This window comes from Tachyglossus aculeatus, chromosome 11 (assembly GCF_015852505.1).
Source record: "Tachyglossus aculeatus isolate mTacAcu1 chromosome 11, mTacAcu1.pri, whole genome shotgun sequence".
NCBI lineage: Eukaryota > Metazoa > Chordata > Mammalia > Monotremata > Tachyglossidae > Tachyglossus > Tachyglossus aculeatus.
This window is the reverse complement of record NC_052076.1, coordinates 21,146,878-21,166,803: the sequence shown is the minus strand read 5'-3', so window position 1 is coordinate 21,166,803 and position 19,926 is coordinate 21,146,878. Positions and strand designations below refer to the sequence as shown.

At 48.9% G+C, this 19,926-nt stretch overlaps 1 protein-coding gene across 2 annotated transcripts in view; it reads right to left on the bottom strand.

Moving 5' to 3' along the window:
• Positions 1-1,897: 1,897 nt before the first annotated feature.
• The window catches only part of LOC119935193 (sushi, von Willebrand factor type A, EGF and pentraxin domain-containing protein 1-like), a 99,252-nt gene continuing 81,223 nt past the window's right edge, over positions 1,898-19,926 (bottom strand). The window contains exon 12 of one of the 2 annotated variants that reach the window (XM_038754848.1): positions 1,898-3,926. In XM_038754848.1, the coding sequence (XP_038610776.1) occupies positions 3,434-3,926 (493 nt within the window). In that variant the 3' untranslated portion in view covers positions 1,898-3,433. Of the gene's footprint in view, positions 3,927-4,100; positions 4,732-19,926 lie in introns of those variants that run through there. The other variant, XM_038754849.1, reaches the window with a different exon arrangement.

Sequence of the window (19,926 nt, the reverse complement as noted above, 5' to 3'; positions counted from 1 at the left end):
TTTTCAGCTGCCCCCTCCTCTGCCACGATGGCGAATAACTCCACAGTTGGCCACAGTTCTTTCTCCCCGCCCCGAGAAAGTCAAGAAGGGCCACATTGGACCTGGCATACTCTTGCTCTGAAATCTTTGATTTTGAGGATGAACTGAACTTTTCTCCCGTGGAATCCTGCCAGCCTCCGAGACGCGGTGATAGCAGGGTACATTCCCACCTCCCACCTCTATGCCTCTCTCCCCTGTAGTTATACATTGGAGTCACAGCTACGCTTGTGCCCCTATCAGATGAAGGGTCTCTGTGCTTCTAAGAAGGCCTGGGTCTTGTGTATTGGCTCTCCCAAAGATGAGATCGAGTCCAGATTCCTCCATAAAGCTCCATCACCGGCTCCAACCCCAGGCAGTTCAAGGATGGAGAATTCTTCTCCCTTCTTCCTCCCTGGGCCTGGCTACCCCTTGTCCTCTGTTGTCCTGGGGATGAAGTGAGGGTGGCCTGTGGCAGCACATACTCTATGTGGGCACAAAGCCTGATTGGGTGAGAAGCAGCATGGCCTAGTCCATAGAGCCTGGGAGTCCAAAGGACCTGGGTTCTAATCCTGGCTCCAGCCCTTGGCTGATGTGTTACCTTGAATAAGTCACTTCACTTCTCCATGTCTCAGTTATCTCATCTGTACAATGTGATTAAGACTCGGAGCCCCATGTGGGACAGGAACTGCATCCAACCCTATTAGCTTCTATCTGCCCCAGCACCTAATAAAGTGACTGGCACAAAGTAAGTACTAAACAAATACCATTAAAAAATTGGATGCCACATAGCCACCATTTTGTGAGAGTCATGCAATCAGTGGTATTTATTGAGCACTTGCTGGGTGCAGAACGCTCTACTAAGCACTTGTATGCCCGATCTGGTAGGAATAAGTCCAAACGAGACAGTCTCTCTGGGGGCCAGTGCTCCCACTGCTGGAGAGCCACTGTATTCCCCTCCCAGGTCAAGGTAGTGCCTGGAAATGTCTGGCTAGGCACCAAGGCGGTTGCAGCAGGAACTTTGGAGTAAGCAAGCTTGTCTTAAGTGCACCTGGTCCTAGATAGGTACCAACCAATCCAAGGTATTTGCTGAAAACCAACAAAATGCAACTGTTGCAAGCCCTTAGGAGAGTATAATGGAAGCCAAACCCTCCATTCCCTGCTTTCAGGGGGCTTACATGCTAACTGGGGAGATGGACAGTAATTATTTGCAAAACGTCGTGGAAGAAAGAGGAAGAATTCATTCATTCAATCGTATTTATTGAGTGCTTTACTCTGTGCAGAACACTGTAGTACAAGTTGGCAACATATAGAGACGGTCCCTACCCAACAATAAGCTCACAGTCTATAAGGGGGCGACAGACAACAAAACAATACATGTGGACTGGTGTCAAGTCGTCAAAACAAATAGAATTACAGCTAAATTGCACATCATTAACAAAATAAATAGAATAGTAAACATGTACAAGTAAAATAAATAGAGTAATAAATCTGTACAAACAGATATACAGGTGCTGTGGGGATGGGAAGGAGGCAGGGTGGGGGGGATAGGGAGGAGGAGAGGAAAAAGGGGGCTCAGTCTGGGAAGGCCTCTTGGAGGAGGTAAGCTCTCAGTAGGGCTTTGAAGGGAGGAAGAGAGCTAGCTTGGTGGATGTGTGGAGGGAAGGCATTCAAAGCCAGGGGGAGGATGTGGGCCGGGGGTCGACGGCGGGACAGGTGAGAATGAGGTACAGTGAGGAGGTTAGCGGCAGAGGAGCAGAGAGTGCAGGCTGGGCTATAGAAGGAGAGAAGGGAGGTGATGGAGGAGGAGGTGAGGTGCTGGAAAGCCTTGAAGCCGAGAGTGAGGAGTTTTTGCCTGATTCGTAGGTTGACAGGCAGCCACTGGACATTTTTGAGGAGGGGAGGAACATGCCCAGAGCGTTTCTGCACAAAGATGATCCGGGCAACAGCGTGAAGAATGTAGCAGGAAATAGGGCAACTACTTCACGATGAAGTAGCCAAATGAATACCCCCCCAAGATGCATATGTACTTAAGCACTGAGAATAAGAATATCATTCATAAATTCTCGGGATAACTAGTTGATGCTGTTAGGAAATGTTGAATTAATCGGAGATGACCGGCTAGAAGAGGTGGGATTTTAGGAGGACTTTAAAAGTGGAAGAGCTATGGTCTGGAGGAAATGGAGGGAGGTACCAAGCCCAGAAGAACAGAGAGTTGAAAGCAAGGTCCAGTGAGAAGGCACACTTGGGGGAGCAAAGACTGTAAAGAGCCCTTTGGGAAGATATGAAGAACTAGCCAATAGTGAGGAATTTTTGCTTGATGCAGAGGGAGATGGGTCGTTAATGGAGATTTCTGAGGGGCTGTGGGTGCCAAACAATATTTCAAGATGATAAACTGAGCCGCAAGTATAGACCTAAGGGGAGGGAGGCTGGGGGCAGGGAGGCCAGTGAGGAGGCTGAGACAGTAGTCTAGCCATGATGTGACCAGAGCTTGGACCAGGGTGGTAGCAGTTTGGGTGGAGAGAAAGGGGTGGCCCTGGAAAATGTCCTGGAGGAAGGACGGTCAGGATTTAACAGTTGATTGGATGTGATAGCTGGAAGACAGCGAGGAATAAAGCATGGCATCGAGGCTGTCAGCTTCTGGGAAAGAAAGGCCAGTGGTCCTACGGACCAAGACGGGACAGTTAGGAGGACGAAGAGGAGGTGGAGGAGGGGGCTTAGGAGGGAAGATGAAAAGTTCAGTTTTCAACCGATTGGGTTTGAGGTGCCTGTGGGAGGCTGTGGAGACAAGAGGAAACAAGGGATTGAAGGTCAGTGATTTGGAGCCCATCTCATACAGGTGGAAGCTGGAACTTTGGGAGCAGATTAGCTCCAAGAACAAGAGAGCGGAGACCCAGAACTGAACTTTGACGGGGACCCCCAAGTTGGGGGTGCAGATGGAAGAGGAGCTAGTGAACAGGACTGAGAGGGAGCAGGAAGGAAGGTAGAAGGAGAACTGGGAGGGTACCGTGTACCTACTGACTTGCCGCTCCTCCCCACAGCTGCTGAGGAAGTCCCCCTTCTCCAACTGGTTTCTCGCCAGAAGGTGGACAGCTTCTGGGCACTGGATGGAGCTCTGGCCTCCATCCTGGGGGTGGAGCAGGAGGTGCTGGCCTCGCTTCCCGGCCAGGCGAGGCCTGTGGGACTCGGGACACAGAGCGTGCTCCTTGTCTGCGGCAGATGCAGGGGTTCAGGGGCTCAGGGGCCCCGAAAGTTCTGCTCTGCCCTGTGCTCAGGGACAGACCTCTGGGGGCCCCGCAGGTGGGCACAGGTCTAGACAAGAGGCTCTGAGGGGGTGGGGAAGAACCCAGGATAGGGCTTCAGCACTGTCACGTGGCTTTCCAGGGTGTGGACATCAAGGTCTGGGCCATCTTCCTGGCTATGGTCTGGCTGCACAGCACCAGAGGGGACTGGAAGGATGAGTGGAAGTTACTGGAAGGCAAGGCCATGGCCTGGCTCTATGCCAGAGCAGGTGAGACCTCAGGCTAGGAAGTTCCTCCCCTACCCACTGGCCCCTGTCTGGGGTTGGGGCTGTCTCACCACCCCTTCCTCCGGGAGCACTACCACCCCTGAGTCCCTCACTCTCCACTGCAGGTGTCTCTCCTGCTCCGGCTCCCACCCCACTACACCCTGGTACAGTGTCCTCGGCCCTCTGACCCCTGGGTTGCCCCCAAACCTGCACCAGCGGCCCAGCACCTTTCACGGCTAAACACAAGGGGCACTGGCTGCTGGGTGGGGCCTGGCCATGCCTGCCAGCTGGCCCTGCCACCAACCACCCCACCCTCTGGCTATTCCTTTCCTGCACACAGGTGTCCACCAGGTCGAGTGTCTTCAGGCTGTTGAAGGCATCGGTGGCTCCTGCCATTTTCAGTCTGTGAGGGGACAAGGACACCAGGAGATTACACCTGCAGATTTTCTGGGTCCACTGACTTCCCTGTAACCCCCTGCTCTGCTGCCCCTTCCCCCCACCCTACCCTGATCCATTCCATTCTTTGCTCTCTGCCCAGCCCCCGATTCTGCCCCATTCCCAAGCCTGTTCCATCCTGAACTCCTGCTTACTGTGGGTGTCTGAGAAAATTCCCCCTGAGCTATCAGCATTGGTTCTCATGATGCTGACCGGTAAGCTCCCATTTGGACCTTCTGTGAGGCAATGTTTGAGCCGGGTGTGGGGGGCTTCCTATGCCCCCACCCCAGCAGAAGCTTCTGGCCCTCTTTAGGCCAACAGGCCTCCCACCCCACCCCCCAAAGTACAGACCACAAACTGAGCCTCGGATTTAGGGGCTGCCCGGGTTGTGCTGCCGACCTCCTGGCCCAGGCCTCCCCCGACCCATCCCGGTAAGGGGCTGGGCATCTCTGGGGCATCTAGCCTGCTGGTGCCTTGGGAGAGACAGCTGATGCCTTAAAGCCAATGGCCAAGTGTCTTTGTTTGACGTGCTGAACAATGAACAACACGTAGGACATTTTGATTCGGGGGAGAGATATTTAATTTCAGAAAACCAGTCCAGGCAGCAAGGTGAAGTAAGGACTTGAGAGAAGAGAGGCTGCAGCTGGGAAGTCAAAGTGGAGGCTAATGCAGCACTCAAGTCAGGGTTTGACAGGTGCCTGGACCAACATGCTGACAGGAAGAATAGATTGCAGAAATCTTGTGCTGGAAATCCAACAGGAGTTAATGAGAGCCTGAATACAGGGGCCGAAAGAGAGAAAGAGGAGTCAAGGATAATGCCAAGGGTATAGGCTGGAGAGAAGGGGAGGATGGTCGTGTCTTCAACAGTGATGGGGGAGGTGGGAAGAGGAGAAGATTTGGAAGGGAAAATGAGGTCAGATCTGAACTTGTGGAGATTGATGTGCCAGCAGGTTAGAAGAGCAGAGACATAGTGGAGGAGGAGGAAATGTGAGACTACAGGGGACAGAAGTCAGACTGGAGAAGTAGATTGGAGGTCATCCGCAAAAGGGGTAGCTGAAGCCATGAGAATAGGTGAGGGCACAGATCAAGAGAAGAAAAGGAGCCTGAACTGAGTCCCAATGACTTTCCCATCACTGTTGATGGCACTTCCATCCTTCCCGTCTCACAAGCCCGCAAACTTGGTGTCATCCTCGACTCCGCTCTCTCATTCACCCCTCACATCCAAGCCGTCACCAAAACCTGCCGGTCTCAGCTCCGCAACATTGCCAAGATCTGCCCTTTCCTCTCCATCCAAACTGCTACCCTGCTCGTTCAAGCTCTCATCCTATCCCATCAGCCTTCTCTCTCATCTCCCATCCTCGTGTCTCTCCCCACTTCAATCCATACTTCATGCTGCTGCCCGGATTATCTTTGCCCAGAAACACTCTGGGCATGTTACTCCCCTCCTCAAAATTCTCCAGTGGCTACCAATCAATCTGTACATCAGGCAGAAACTCCTCACCCTGGGCTTCAAGGCTCTCCATCACCTCGCCCCCTCCTACCTCACCTCCCTTCTCTCTTTCTACAGCCCAGCCCGCACCCTCCGCTCCTCTGCTGCTAATCTCCTCACCGTGCCTCATTCTCACCTGTCCCGCCATCGACCCCCGGCCCACGTCATCCCCCTGGCCTGGAATGCCCTCCCTCTGCCCAGCCGCCAAGCTAGCTCTCTTCCTCCCTTCAAGGCCCTACTGAGAGCTCACCTCCTCCAGGAGGCCTTCCCAGACTGAGCCCCTTCCTTCCTCTCCCCCTCGTCCCCCTCTCCATCCCCCCATCTTACCTCCTTCCCTTCCCCACAGCACCTGTATATATGTATGTATGTTTGTACATATTTATTACTCTATTTATTTATTTATCTTACTTGTACATATCTATTCTATTTATTTTATTTTGTTAGTATGCTTGGTTTGGTTCTCTGTCTCCTCCTTCCAGACCGTGAGCCCGCTGTTGGGTAGGGACTGTCTCTATATGTTGTCGACTTGTACTTCCCAAGCACTTAGTACAGTGCTCTGCACACAGTAAGCGCTCAATAAATACGATAACGGTCCAGGTGGACTTGTGGGGCTTGAGGCCAAGCTCTGCAGAGCCAGAGGGCAGGGACTGATTCCATCTCATACTGAGACTATAAGGTGAAGGTGCTGAGTTGTACTGAGGGAGAGCTGGAGTGATTGGAGGGAACAGAGAGGGTTAATTGGGGGAGACTTTCCAGAGAAGGTGGGCTTTTGTGGGTTTTGAGGGAAGAGAGGGATGTGTGTAAAGGCTCTGAGGCCAGAGAAAGGGAGTAAAAACAGCAAGCCTTGTGTCAGTCCTTAATAATAATGAATGTAGTTATATTCATTAAGCACTATGTGTCAAGCACTGTACTAAGTGCTGGGGGGGATTCAAGATAATTAGGTCAGGCACAGTCTCTGTCCCACATGGGACATGACAGAGGGAGAACTGGTATTGAACTCCCATTTTACAGATGAGGAAACTGAGATCCAGAGGAGTTAAGTGACTTGCCTAAAGTCACCAACAAGCAAGTGGCAGAGGTGGGATTAAAACCTGGGTCTCCTGGCCCTCAGCTATGTGCTCTATCCGCTAGACCACGCTGTTTCTGAAGGCCAGAATTCTACTCACACTCAAGTATTCCTTCAAGCACTTAATACAGCACACTGCACACAGGAAGTTGCTCGGCTTCAAGGCTCTCCATCACCTCACTCCTTCCTACATGAATTCCCTTCTTTCCTTCTACAGCCCAGCCCACAACCTCCACTCCCCTGCTGCTAACCTCCTCACTGTGCCTCATTCTCTCCTGTCCCGTTGTCGACCCCTGGCCCACGTCCTTCCCCTCTCCTGGAATGCCCTCCCTCCACACATCCACCAAACCAGCTCTCTTCCTACCTTCAAAGCCCTACTGAAAGCTCAACTCCTCCAGGAGGCCTTCCCAGACCGAGCCTCCTTTTCCTCTCCTCCTCCCCTTCGCTCCCCCCACGCCCTTCCTCCTTCCCCTCCCCACAGCACTTGCATGTATTTGTACAGATTTATTCTATTTATGTTACTTGTACATATTTACTACTCTATTTTATTAATGATGTGCTATAATTCTAATTATTCTGATGGTTTTGACATCTGTCTACATGTTTTGTTTTGTTTTCTCTCTCCCCCTTGTAGACTGTAAGCCCGTTGTTGGGTAGGGTCTGTCACTATAGGTTGCCGACCTTTACCTTCCAAGCGCTTATTATAGTGCTCTGCACATAGTAAGTGCGCAATTAATGTGATTGAATGAATGAATGAAAGTCACTTAACTCCTCCATGTCTCAGTTATCTCTTCTATAAAATAGGGATTAAAACTATGTGAGACAGGAACTGAGTACAACTTGATTAACTTGTATCTACCCCAGCACTTAGAAGAGGGCCTGGCACATAGTAAGTGCTTAACAATGCCATGAAAACAAACAACTACCATAAGCTCCCTGAGGGCAGGGGTCATGTCTAGATTGTGAGATCATTGTTGGGTACGGACTGTCTCTATATGTTGCCGATTTGTACTCCGCAAGCACTTAGTACAGTGCTCTGCACACAGTAAGCGCTCAATAAATACAGTAGAATGAACGAATGAATGAGTGAATATCTACTCTCCCAAGTGCTTAGTGAAGTACTCTGTCAAGAGAAAGCACTCAATAAATGCCACTGGTTGATTGGTAGACTGTAATAATAATAATAATAATTATGGCATTTGTTAAGCACTTGTTATTTGCCAGGCATTGTGCTTAAACTCTGTGAGAGCAGGGGTCATGCCTACTCACTCTCGTGCTCCCCAAGCGCTCAGCCTAGGGCTCTGTGCTCAGATAATACTATTGATGAACAGATTGATCTACTCGACCAGTGAGGGAGGGAGAGCAGGGGATAAAGTCAAAGGAGCAGGCCCAGAGCTGTCGTTCCAAGAGCTGCCGCCTCAAACGTCTCCACCATCCTCAGCCTCGAGTGTCTCGTCTGGCCAGCGGCAACTTCCAGTGACCACGGAAGACCGGCGGAGGCAGGAGGGGGACTGGAGACGTGGGGCCCCGATGGTCATGCGGTCTGATACAGCAGCCTCTTCAGGGCCATCCCCACCTCCTTATTCCGCAGGGAGTGGATGATGGGGTTTAGCATCGGGGTGACCAGGCTGTTCAGGATCTGGACGCCGGCAATGTACCCGGGGCTGGGGACCGGCTGCAGGTAGATAAGGGCCACAGGCCCATACAAAAGGAGGTTGGAGGTCAGGTGCATGCTGCAGGTGGGCAAGGCCCGTCGCCGGCCTTTGGCCGAATGCATACGTCGGATAGAGTGGGCGATGTGGGTGTAGGAGATGAGGATGAGCAGGAAGCAGGTGGAGGACATGAGCCTGACATTGGTGAAGCTGATGCCCTGGGCCAGGGAGGTGTTGGTGCAGGCCAGCGGCAGTATGGCCGGGATGTCACAGAAGAAGTAGTCCACGTAGTTGGGGCCGCAGTAGGGGAGCCAGAAGGTCAGGCAGGTGAGCAGGGCAGCCTGCAGGCCTCCACCCAGCCAGGTGCCCACGGCCAGGCCGCTGCAAACCCTGGGGTTCACGATGATGTTGTAACGCAAAGGGTGGCAGATGGTGGCGTAGCGGTCGTAGGCCATCACAGTGAACAGGAAGCACTCGATGCAGCCCAGGAAGTGGTAGAAGAAGACCTGGCAGGTGCAGTCCTCGTAGGAGATGGCTCAGCCCCAGCCTGGGAGTTAGGCCAGCAGTTTGAGTGAGGTCATGGAGGGGAACAGCAGGAGAAAGATGGAGAGGATTTCCAGGAAGAAGTACATAGGCTTGTGCAGGTGGGGGGAGGCCACGATGATGGTCAGGATGAGCCCGTTCCCCAGCACCGTGAGAGTGTAGAAGGTCACAAACACAAAGAACAGAACTGTCTCTAACCCTTTCATGTGAGGGATGCCCAGTAGGATGAACTCAGTGACCGGCGTGTGATTCCACATCCTCCAAGGGTGGGGACAGGGTGGGGTGTAAGGTCAGTCCTAAGGGAGGACATAGATCACCTTGGGATGAAGAGACGTGAGGGGGTGGGATGGGTGGGAAGGGGGCCTGGCCCTGCCTCACTGCTCTGAGAGAAGGCCTGCAGGTATGGACCGGGGAGTTTTGGGGAGACCTCTCCCACAGGTGGACACTAGAGAAGGAGCATGATCTAGTGGAAAGAGCCTGGGCCTAGGAGTCAGAAGACCTGACTTTGAATCCAGCCCCTGCCACATGACTGCTGGGTGAGACCTTGGGCAAGTTCCCTCACTTTACTTCTCTGTGCCTTTGTTTCCTCACCTGTAAATAGGGATCAAAAACCGGTTCTCCCTCCCCCTTAGACTGTGGTTCTCCATGTGGGGCAGGCACTGTGCCCAACTTGATCATCTTGCATATGCCCCAGATCCTACTACAGTGCTTGGCACAAATTAAGTGCTCAACAAATGGCACAATTATTATTTCATGACTGCTGCAGAACCCCATTCTCAGTACTTTGGGTGCATCCTTTTTTCAATTGCATGTGTCATTATTCATTTTGATCACTCTGTTGAAATGCTTCTGCATCTCTCTTCCCCACTAGTGTAAGCTCATGGGCAGGGAATGTGTCACTTCCTTGTTTTGTATTCCCTAAGTGGCCTATGTATTCCCTAAGTAGCATTCATTGGCCACTCTATGATGGCCAATAAATACTACTACTATTACTACTATACCCAAATATCCCATCCCCAGGATTGCACCCCTTCGGTTCACTCCTATCCAACACATCCCCACCCTTCAAGCGGTCCCCCTTAGTCTCCACCCCATGTCTCTCTCCTCAACCCTGCCAACCTCCTGCTCCCCCGACCTCACCCTCACTCACCAGTTTGGAGACATGCTGGACCTTATCATCATCACTAGTCACTGTAATAATAATAACAATCGCTGTGGTATTTGTTAAGTTTTTACTATGTGCCAAGCACTTTACACTGTAAAACAATGTAAAGCACTGTTTTACCATGACTATTGCTTAGGCATTTTGCCACAACTATTTCATAGGCACTGGGGTTGATACAAGTTAATCAGGTTAGAGTCCCTGTCCCAAATGGGGCTCACACTCTTATCCCCATTTTTTAGATCAGGTAACTGAGTCCCAGAGAAGTTAAGTGATTTGCCCAAGGTCACAGCAGACAGGTGGTAGAACTGGGATTAGAACCAGGCTCGGGCTCTATTCACTAAATCATGATGCTTCTTGGCATGCTTGCTATCTTCAATCCCTCATTCTCTGCCTTCAAACAGGCTCACATCTCCCCCAAACAAAAAATGTCTTCCCTGGATCCCAGCACTCTTTCCAACTATTATCTCATCTTTCTGCTCCCAATGCATTATAGACTCCCACTTCCACCTCCACTTCCACTCCTCCAACTCCCTTCTTCATCTGCTACAATCAAGTTTCTTCAGCCTGCCCTCCATTGAAACTGCATACTCCAAGATCACCAATGACTTCTTTCCTTGCCCAATGTAATGGTTTCTACTCTGACCCTTAATCTCCTTAATCTCTCCACTGCCTTTGACACAGTAGACCACTCCTTTCTCCTGAAAACGCTATCTGAACTTGGCTTTGTCAACACGGTTCTCTGCTGGTTCTCTGCCTACCTCTCTGGCAGCTCCCTCTCAGCCTCCTTGCTAGCACCTCCTCTCCCTCCCAATCCCCAACTGTGGGTATACCTCAAGTCTCTGTTCTAGATCCCTTAATCGTCTCACTTTACATTCAGTCCCTTGGAAAGCCCTTCTGCTCCCACAGTTTCAGCTATTAGATCTAGATGGATTATTCCCAACTCTATCTTACTAGCCCCAACCCCCTCCGTATTTGAATCTTGCATTTCCTTCTGCCCGGAGGACATCTCTACCTAGATGTCCTTCGGATAACTAAAGATCTTATGGTTAGAAAATTTAACTCATCATTCCTTCCAAACCCTCTCCACCACCTAACTTTCTCATCAAAGTTGACAACACCATTGTATCCCCTGACTCAGAAGCCCCAAACCTTGACATTAGCCACACTCTCTTTCAACTCTCACTCTCAGTCTGAAGCTAAATCCTCTTGGTTCTGTCCTCCACAACATTTCCCAAATCCATTCATTCTGTTCATTCTGAATGGCCACCACTTCAGTCCAGGTGCTTGCTCATCATATCCCATCTTGACTATTGTATCAGCCTCCTCACAGATCTCTCTGCCTCCAGACTCGCTCCTCTCCAGGCCATTCTTCACTCAGCTGACCGGATTATTTTTCTTAAAAAATTGTTCTGCACCTCATCTCCTCAAAAACCTGGAATGGTTTATCATTCCCCTCCACAGCAAAGAGAAACTTCTGACCACTGGTCTTAGGCACTCTATCAGCTCACTTCCCCTTACCTATCCACTGCAGACTGTGAGCCTGTTGTTGGGTAGGGGCCGTCTCTAGATGTTGCCAACTTGTACTTCCCAAGCGCTTAGTACAGTGCTCTGCACACAGTAAGTACTCAATAAATACGATTGATTAATTGATTGATTATTCTCCCACAACACCCCAGGTCACACACTTCCTTCTTCCCAAACTCACCTTCTTTTCCCTCCCAACTCTGACTCCATTTCTGTGTCCTTATTCCTGTCTGATACCATCTGGAAGCAGTGTGGCTTAGTGGAAAGAGCACAGTTTAGGAGTCAGATGATGTGAGTTCTAACCCCAACTCCGGTACTTGTCTGCTGTGTGACTTGGGCAAACCACTTAAATTCTCGGTGCCTCAGTTACCTCATCTGTAAAATGGGGATTAAGACTATGAGCCCCACATGGGACAAACTGATAACCTTGTATCTACTCCAGCACTTAAAACAGAGCGTGGCACTTAGTACGTGCTTAACAAATACCATTATTATTATTATTATTATTATTATTATTACTGCCTCCCCTTCAAATACACCAGATCACAGATGTCACCATCTTCCTAATCCTTCTGAATTCCCTCCCCTTCCGGGAAGCTTTCCCCTATTCGTTTTACTTCTTCATAGGTTACTCCTTTCATCACCTATGGATGTTTGCATCGCCCCTGCACTGTTGCACTTTTGTATGTATGTATTTACACACTTCACTATTTAAACACTTCTTCACCCTCACAATGAATTAGTAGAGAAGCAGCGTGGATCGGTGGATAGAGCCCGGGCTTCGGAGTCAGAGGTCATGGGTTCAAATCCCAGCTCTGCCAATTGTCAGCTGTGTGACTTTGGGCAAATCACTTCACTTCTCTGGGCCTCAGTTACCTCATCTGTAAAATGGGGATAAAGACTGTGAGCCCCCTGTGGGACAACCTGATTACCCTGTAACCTCCCCAGTGCTTAGAACAGTGTTGTGCATATAGTAAGCGCTTAATAAATGCCATCATCATCATCATTAGTATATGTCTTTCTTTCCCATTAGATTGTAAGTTCCTCGTGGACAGGTAATATGCCTTCTTCATCCATTGTTCTTTTTCAAGAAGTCAGTCCAATGTAGTCCTCTCTGTCTTGTTAGTCACGGTAGGACCTTGGATCTCTTTTAGTCACCATGTTAAGTCACCATGAACAAATGATTAGACCCACTTTGGCAGGTCTAGGAGCCACCCGGCAATTCTGGAGAGGAGGTTCCCACTATGTTCCTCCTGGGTATGATGGAGGGAAAGCCCTATCTGATTGAGTTGACCAGTGTCCCGGGTCACCCTCACAATTTGGTCCACATATATGCAACGCTATCTATTTAGGAGAACGTACACACCTCCTTAGCTGGCTAGGAGTATGTCCAAAGCCACCTTATTTTGGAGTTCCATCCACGCAGGTCCCTTTACTTCCTCTTGAAAGGCAGTGATCACAACCTTGGTTACACTGGCCGTCTGCATCAGGGTGCCTATAAGGTTCCACTGGCCCACGTCAAACTCACTCTGTCCAACAAATAGGGAGGAGATCCCCGGGAAGAGGACCCTCGGGACTACATCTTCTCCCTTGTTCTTTCTCTCTCCCTCCAGGCTCGTGTCTCCTCCTGCCTGCTGCCTGCATTTATTAAGTACTTACTATGTGCAAAGCACTGTTCTAAGCGCTGGGGGGGGTCACAAGGTGATCAGCTTGTCCCACGGGGGGCTCACAGTCTTCATCTCCATTTTACAGATAAGGTGACTGAGGCACATCGATTTCTTGATGTCCTCCCGCCATCTAAACCTCAACGTGTCCAAGACTGAGCTTCCTATCTTCCCTCCCTCCCTGTCCTCTCCCTGACTTTCCCAGCACTGGGGACGGTACTACCATCCTTCCCGTTTCACAAAAATGCAACACTGGTGTCATCCATCTCTCTCAGAGCATCACACTCCACCTCACCTCCCTATTCTCTCTATCCATTCTTGATGACCAGATTACCGCTCTCAACTCCACCCTCTCTACTCTACTCGCTCACTCCCATTTCCCTTCGTCGCTCTCACATCACTAACCTACTGCCTCGGATCACTGCGACTGTCCGCCTCCATCGCTGTTATGCTTGAGCTGCTGAACGCTGCTGGTGAAAGTCTAAACACCAAGCCAACCTTCTTCACTCTAAGTTTATCCTTTCCTGCCTTATCTTTGCCCTCTCCTCTGCCAGGCAAAACTATTTTTCTTCCTTTATTGACATCCATGCCCACCACCCCCATCAGCTGTTCTGGACATTTAACTCCCTCCTCAGGACCCCTGTTCCTCCCCCTCCTCCATCCATCACCGACAACCATCTAGCCACCTACTTCACTAGTAAAATTAACACCATCAGATCTGAGCTCCCCAAAGTCACCCCTCCTCCTTCTCCATCTCCCCATCTCTCAACACTCTCTGCTACTTTCCCATCCTTCCCAGTAGTACCTTCAGATGAGATCTCCTCCCTCCTCTCAAGTGCCCCCCCAATCACCTGTGTTTCAGACCCCATTCCCTCTCATCCTATGAAAACTCTTGCCCCTTACCTCCTCCCCTCCTTAACTTCTATCTTCAACCGCTCACTCTCCACTGCTTCCTTCCTTTCTGCCTTCAAACATGCCCACGTCTCCCCCATCCTAAAAAACCCTCTCTTGACCCCACTGCCCCTTCTAGTTATCACCCTATCTCCCTCCTTCCCTTCCTTTCCAAACTCCTAGAATGAGTCGTCTACACTCACTGCCTCCAATTCCTCAACTCCAACTCTCTCCTAGACCCCCTCCAATCTGGCTTCAGTCCCCCACACTCCACTGAAACTGCCTTCTCACAGGTCACCAATGACCTCCTTCTTGTCAAATCCAACAGCTCCTAATCCTCCTCGACCTCTCAGCTGCCTTCAGCACTGTGGACCATCCCCTTCTCCTCATCAGTCTATCCAACTTTGGCTTTTCATTCATTCATTCACTTACTGAGCACTTACTGTGTGCAGAGCACTGTACGAAGCGCTTGGGAAGTACACGTCAGCAACGTAGACTCCGTCCTCTCCTGGTCCTCCTCTCATCTCTCTGGTCATTCATTCTCAGTCTCCTTTGCGTGCTCCCTCCCATCCCTTTACTGTAGGGGTTCCTCAAGGGTCAGTTCTTGGTCACCTTCCATTCTCCATCCATACTCACTCCCTTAGTGAACTCATTTGCTCCCATGGCTTCACCTATCATCTCTACCCTGATGATACCCAAATCTACATCTCCACCCCCGCTTTCTCTCCCTCCCTGCAGGCTCGTATCTCCTCCTGCCTTCGGGACATTGCCATCTGGATGTCTGCCCACCATCTAAAATTCAATATGTCCAAGACTGAGCTCCTTATCTTCCCTCCCAAACCCTGTCCTCTCCCTGACTTTCCCGTCACTGTGTAAGGCACTACTATCCTTCCCATCTTGCAAGCCTTGGAGTCATCCTAGACTCTGTTCTCTCATTCAGCCCACACATCCAATCCATCACCAAAACCTGCCGGTCTCACCTCCACAACTTCACCAAGATCTGCCCTTTCCCCTCCATCCAAACCGCTACCTTGCCAGTTCAGTCTCTCATCCTATCCCAAATGGATGACTGCATCAGCCTCCTCTCTGATCTCCCATCTTCCTGTCTATCCCCGCTTCACTTTGCTGCCTCGATTATCTTTGTACAGAAACGCTCTAGGCATGTCATGGGTTTGAATCCCAGCTCTGCCACTTGTCAGCTGTGTGACATTGGGCAAGTCACTTAACTTCTCTGGGTCTCAGTTACCGCATCTGTAAAATGGGGATGAAGACTGTGAGCCCCAGGTGGAACAACCTGTTAAACTTGTATCTACCCCAGCGCTTGGAACAGTGCTCAGCACATAGTAAGCGCTTAACAAATACCATCATCATTATTATTATTCTTACATCACTCCCCTCCTCAAAAATCTCCAGTGGTTGCCTATCACTTTGCATGAAGGAAAAACTCCACACTATTGGCTTCAAAGCTCTCCAGCACCTTACCCGCTCCTACCTCATCTTCCTTCTCTCCTTCTACAGCCCAGCCCATACTCTCTGCTCCTTTGCCGCTAACCTCCTCACTGTACCTAATTCTCACCTGTTCCGCCATCGACCCCTGGCCCACGTCCTACCTTTGGCCTGGAATGCCCTTCCTCCACACATCCGCCAAACTAGCTCTCTTCCTCCCTTCAGAGCCCTACTGAGAGCTCACCTCCTCCAGGAAGCCTTCCCAGACTGAGCACCCCTTATCCTCTCCTCCTCCTCCCCTCCCCATCGCTCCCACTCCCTCCCTCTGCCCTACCCCCTCCCCCCCACAGCACTTGTGTATATTTATACATATTTATTATTCATTTATTTTATTAATGATGTGTATATATCCATAATTCTATTTATTGTGACGGTATTGACACCTGTCTATTCGTTCTGTTTTGCTGTCTGTCTCCCCATTCTAGACTGTGAGAACATTGCTGGGTAGGGACTATCTCTATCTGTTGCTGAATTGTACTTTCCAAGCGCTTAGTACAGTGCTCTGCACACAGTAAGTGCTCAATAAATACAATTGAATGAATTGAATGAATGAATGAATACCAAGCATAAGATCCCCACTCACAGGGGAGGGGTTGTCATTTTCCACCCTGTCAGAGGGTATGTGGATGGACCTTGAGTGATTCCCGAATACCAGAGGGATGCCTGGAGGGGCTCTGTGAGCAGTAACGCAGTGTTGTGCTAGTTCCAGATCAGTTCTGATGTTGTGATGGTCTCCTGGAGATGTGAGCCGATTCCAAGTTGGGTAGTGATTTGAAGAGATTGGTGTTTTTAGAACAGATTATGACAGAGGCAGAGTGAACCTTAGGGGGCTTGTTTGTGGGTGTTGTTTACTCTGGGTTTTTTTGTTGGTATAATAAATTGCGATTGTTTAAAGAACTGACTGGTCTGAATTTGGTGCTTCTTTTCCCAGCCATGTCCTGAATTGCCTACCCAGGTCAGAGTACAGCCTACACCTAACTGTAAAATATATACTAAACATATCCCGAGGCCTGCCCTATCCCTAATCCTAACCCTAGCCCTAGGCCTAGCCTTAAGAATACCACTAACCCTAACCTTAAATCTAACCCTAATTCTAAATTTAAAGTGAACCCCAAATCTAGGCCTATTGCTAACTTAATCTAAACCCTAAGAATAGCCCTACCCCTCACCTTAGCCCTAGCCCTAGTGCTAACCCTAACCGTAACACTAAACCTCACCACAATGCTTACCCTATCCCTAGCTCTAATCCAACCCTAGCTAGGCCTAGCCCTCACCCTAACCTTAACCCTAGCCCAAGGAGTACTTTTAAGCCATTCCTTAACCTTAATTCTGACCTTAACCCTAGCCCTAACCCTAACTCTAATCCTAACCCTAACTCTAGCCTAGCCTATTAACACTAACACTAACCCTAGGCCGATCCCTTGCCAATACCCTAACAAAAATCCTACCCCAAATATCCCCTGGCTGCAGAAAGCCTGTCCGGGATCCCATGTGGGTAGTCTCTTCTAGCCCTGATAATTCTGTTCACCTTGCTACTCTCCAAGACCAACATTTGCCCTATCACTAACGCTACCTCTAACTCTAAATCTAACCCTGATCACAACTCTAAAAACAAACCCTAACTCTAGCAATGATCCTAAATCTAGCTCTAAAACCAATCCTAACTCCAACCCTAGCCCAAGGCCACGTCCCAGCCCTAGCCATAACCTTAAACCTAACTCTAAACTTCACCTAGCCCTAGTCCTAACCACCACACTAACTCTAACCCTAACACTAAACCTAACCCTAACCCATAATCCATTCTCAAGATCTAATCCTATCTCCAACCCTAGGCCTAGCCTTAAACCTAATACTAACCCTAACTCCTAAAAGTGACCTTAACCCTAACCTGAAACTTAACCTGAGCCCCAAACCCATCCCTAGTGCTAACCCTAACCCTTATCCTAAAGCTAACACCATGCCAACCCTAGCCAGGCCCAATGGCTAACCCTAACCTTAACATTAACGCTCAATATAATCCTAGCCATTTCTGTAACCCTAATCCTAACCTTAGTCATCAGCCTAAGGCTAACCATTAACTTAACACTAGCCCTAAGTTTACAAGTAACCCCAACCTTAAACTACCTCTAACCCTAATCCTAACACCAAACCTATTTTTAAACCTAACCCTAATTTTAACCTTAATCCTAAACCTAACCCTAACCCTAACTCTAGCCATAACCATAACCCTAATCTTAACTCTAAATAATAATAATAATGATGGCATTTGTTAAGTGTTTACTATGTGCCAAGCACTACTCTAAATGCTGGGGGCAAGGGATACAAGGTAATTAGGTTGTCCCACATGGGGCTCCTAGTCTTAATCCCCATTTTACAGGAGAGGGAACTGAGAAGTCAAGAGAAGTTAAGTGACATGCCCAAAGTCATACAGCTGACAAGTGGCAGAGCCAGGATTAGAACCCATGACATCTGACTCCCAAACCCATGCTCTTTCCACTGAGCCATGCTGCTTCTCTCTAATCCTAGGTTTAGCCCTAACCCTAAACCTAACCTCTACCCTAACCATAATGTTAGCCCTAACTTTAATCCTCAAATTAACACTAGCCCTAGTCCTAGGTCTAGGCCTAGCCTTAGCCCTAATCCTAATCCTAAAACTAACCATACCCCTAACACTAACCCTAACACTAGCCCTAGGCCTAATGGTAATCCTAACCCTAACCCTAATCCTAATTCTAAAACTAACTATAACCCTAACCTTAGAACTAAACCTATCCCAAGTAATAGCACAAGTAATTAGCCCTCAGCTAGCCCTAAACTAAACCCTATCCCTATCTCTAACCCTAACTTTAGCCCTAGCATTAACCATAACCCTAACTCTAACTCTAATCTTACCCCTACACCTAGCCTTACACTTCACATTAATCCTATATCCAATCCTTACAGGAGCCCGAGCCTTACACTGACTCAAACATTAACCCTAAACCTAGCCCTGAAACCAAATCTGAATCTTAAACCCACCATTAACCCTAACCCTAACTCTAACTGTAAACGTAAGGCAAGACATAACCCTAATACTAACCTTAATGCAAACCCTATACCCTAAACCTAACCCTACTGCTAGTCTAACCTTAACCCTAAACCTAACCCTATGATTTACCCTTACCAGAGCCCTAGCCCTTACCCTAAACCAAACACTACCTCTGACCCTAATCCTAACCTTAACTCTAATCTTGGCCTTAACCCTAACCCTAACCCTAACCCTAACCCTAATCCTAGCCCTAATCCTTATCCTAATCCTAACCCTAACCCTGAACCTCACCAAAATCCTAATCCTAACCTTCATCCTCTCTCTAAACCTAATTCTAATCCTAGTCCTAGGTGTAGCTCCACCCTCGCTAAAAAACCTAAGCCTTAGGCCTGGACCTAAATTTACCACTAACTCAAGCCCTAACCGAAATTTAACCCTAACCTTAATCTTAATCCTAACCCTAACCCTCACCAAAATCCTAATCCTAACCCTATTGCTCTCTCTAACTCTAATCCTAAACCTATTCATCATCATCATCATCATCAATCATATTTATTGAGCACTTACGATGTGCAGAGCACTGTACTAAGCGCTTGGGAAGTACAAATTGGCAACATATAGAGACAGTCCCTAAGTAATAAATATGTATAAACATATATACATATATACAGTCCTAATCCTAGCTCCATCCCTTACACTAACCCTAGCCCTAGGCCTACTCTTAAGTTTACCAGTAACTCAAACTCTAGCCCTAACCCTGAGCATAATCATAATCCTAACCTACCTCTAACCTCATAGCCCTGACCCTGACCCTGCTGTCACCTCAAACTTAACATGACAAAAACAGAACTCCTTATGTTCCCACCCAAACCCTGTCCTCCCCCGGACTTTCCCATCACTGAAGAGAGCAGCACCACACTCCCTGCCTCACAAGTTTATAACCTTGGCTTTATCCTTGACTCAGCCCTCTCATTCAATCCATATTTTGGGCAAGCCACTTAACTTCTCTGTGTCTCAGTTACCTCATCTGTAAAATGGGGATTAAGACTGTGAGACAACCTGATTACCTTGTATCTACCCCAGTGCTTAGAATGATTCTTGGCATAAAGTAAGTAAGTGCTTAACAAATACCATAATTATTATATTCAATATCACCAAATCCTGTTGGTTCAACCTTCACAACATTGCTAAAATCTGCCCTTTCCTCTCCATCCAAACTGCAACCATACTAATCCAAGCGTTTATCCTATCTTGCCTTGATTACTCTATCAGTCTCCTTGCTGACCTCTATGCCTCTTTTCTCTCTCCACTCCAGTCCATACTTCACTCTGTTGTCCGGATTGTTTTTCTACAAAACCTTCAGTACACATTTCTCCACTCCTCCAGAACCTCCAAGGATGCCCATCCACCTACCCATTAAACAGAAACTCATTAGCTTAG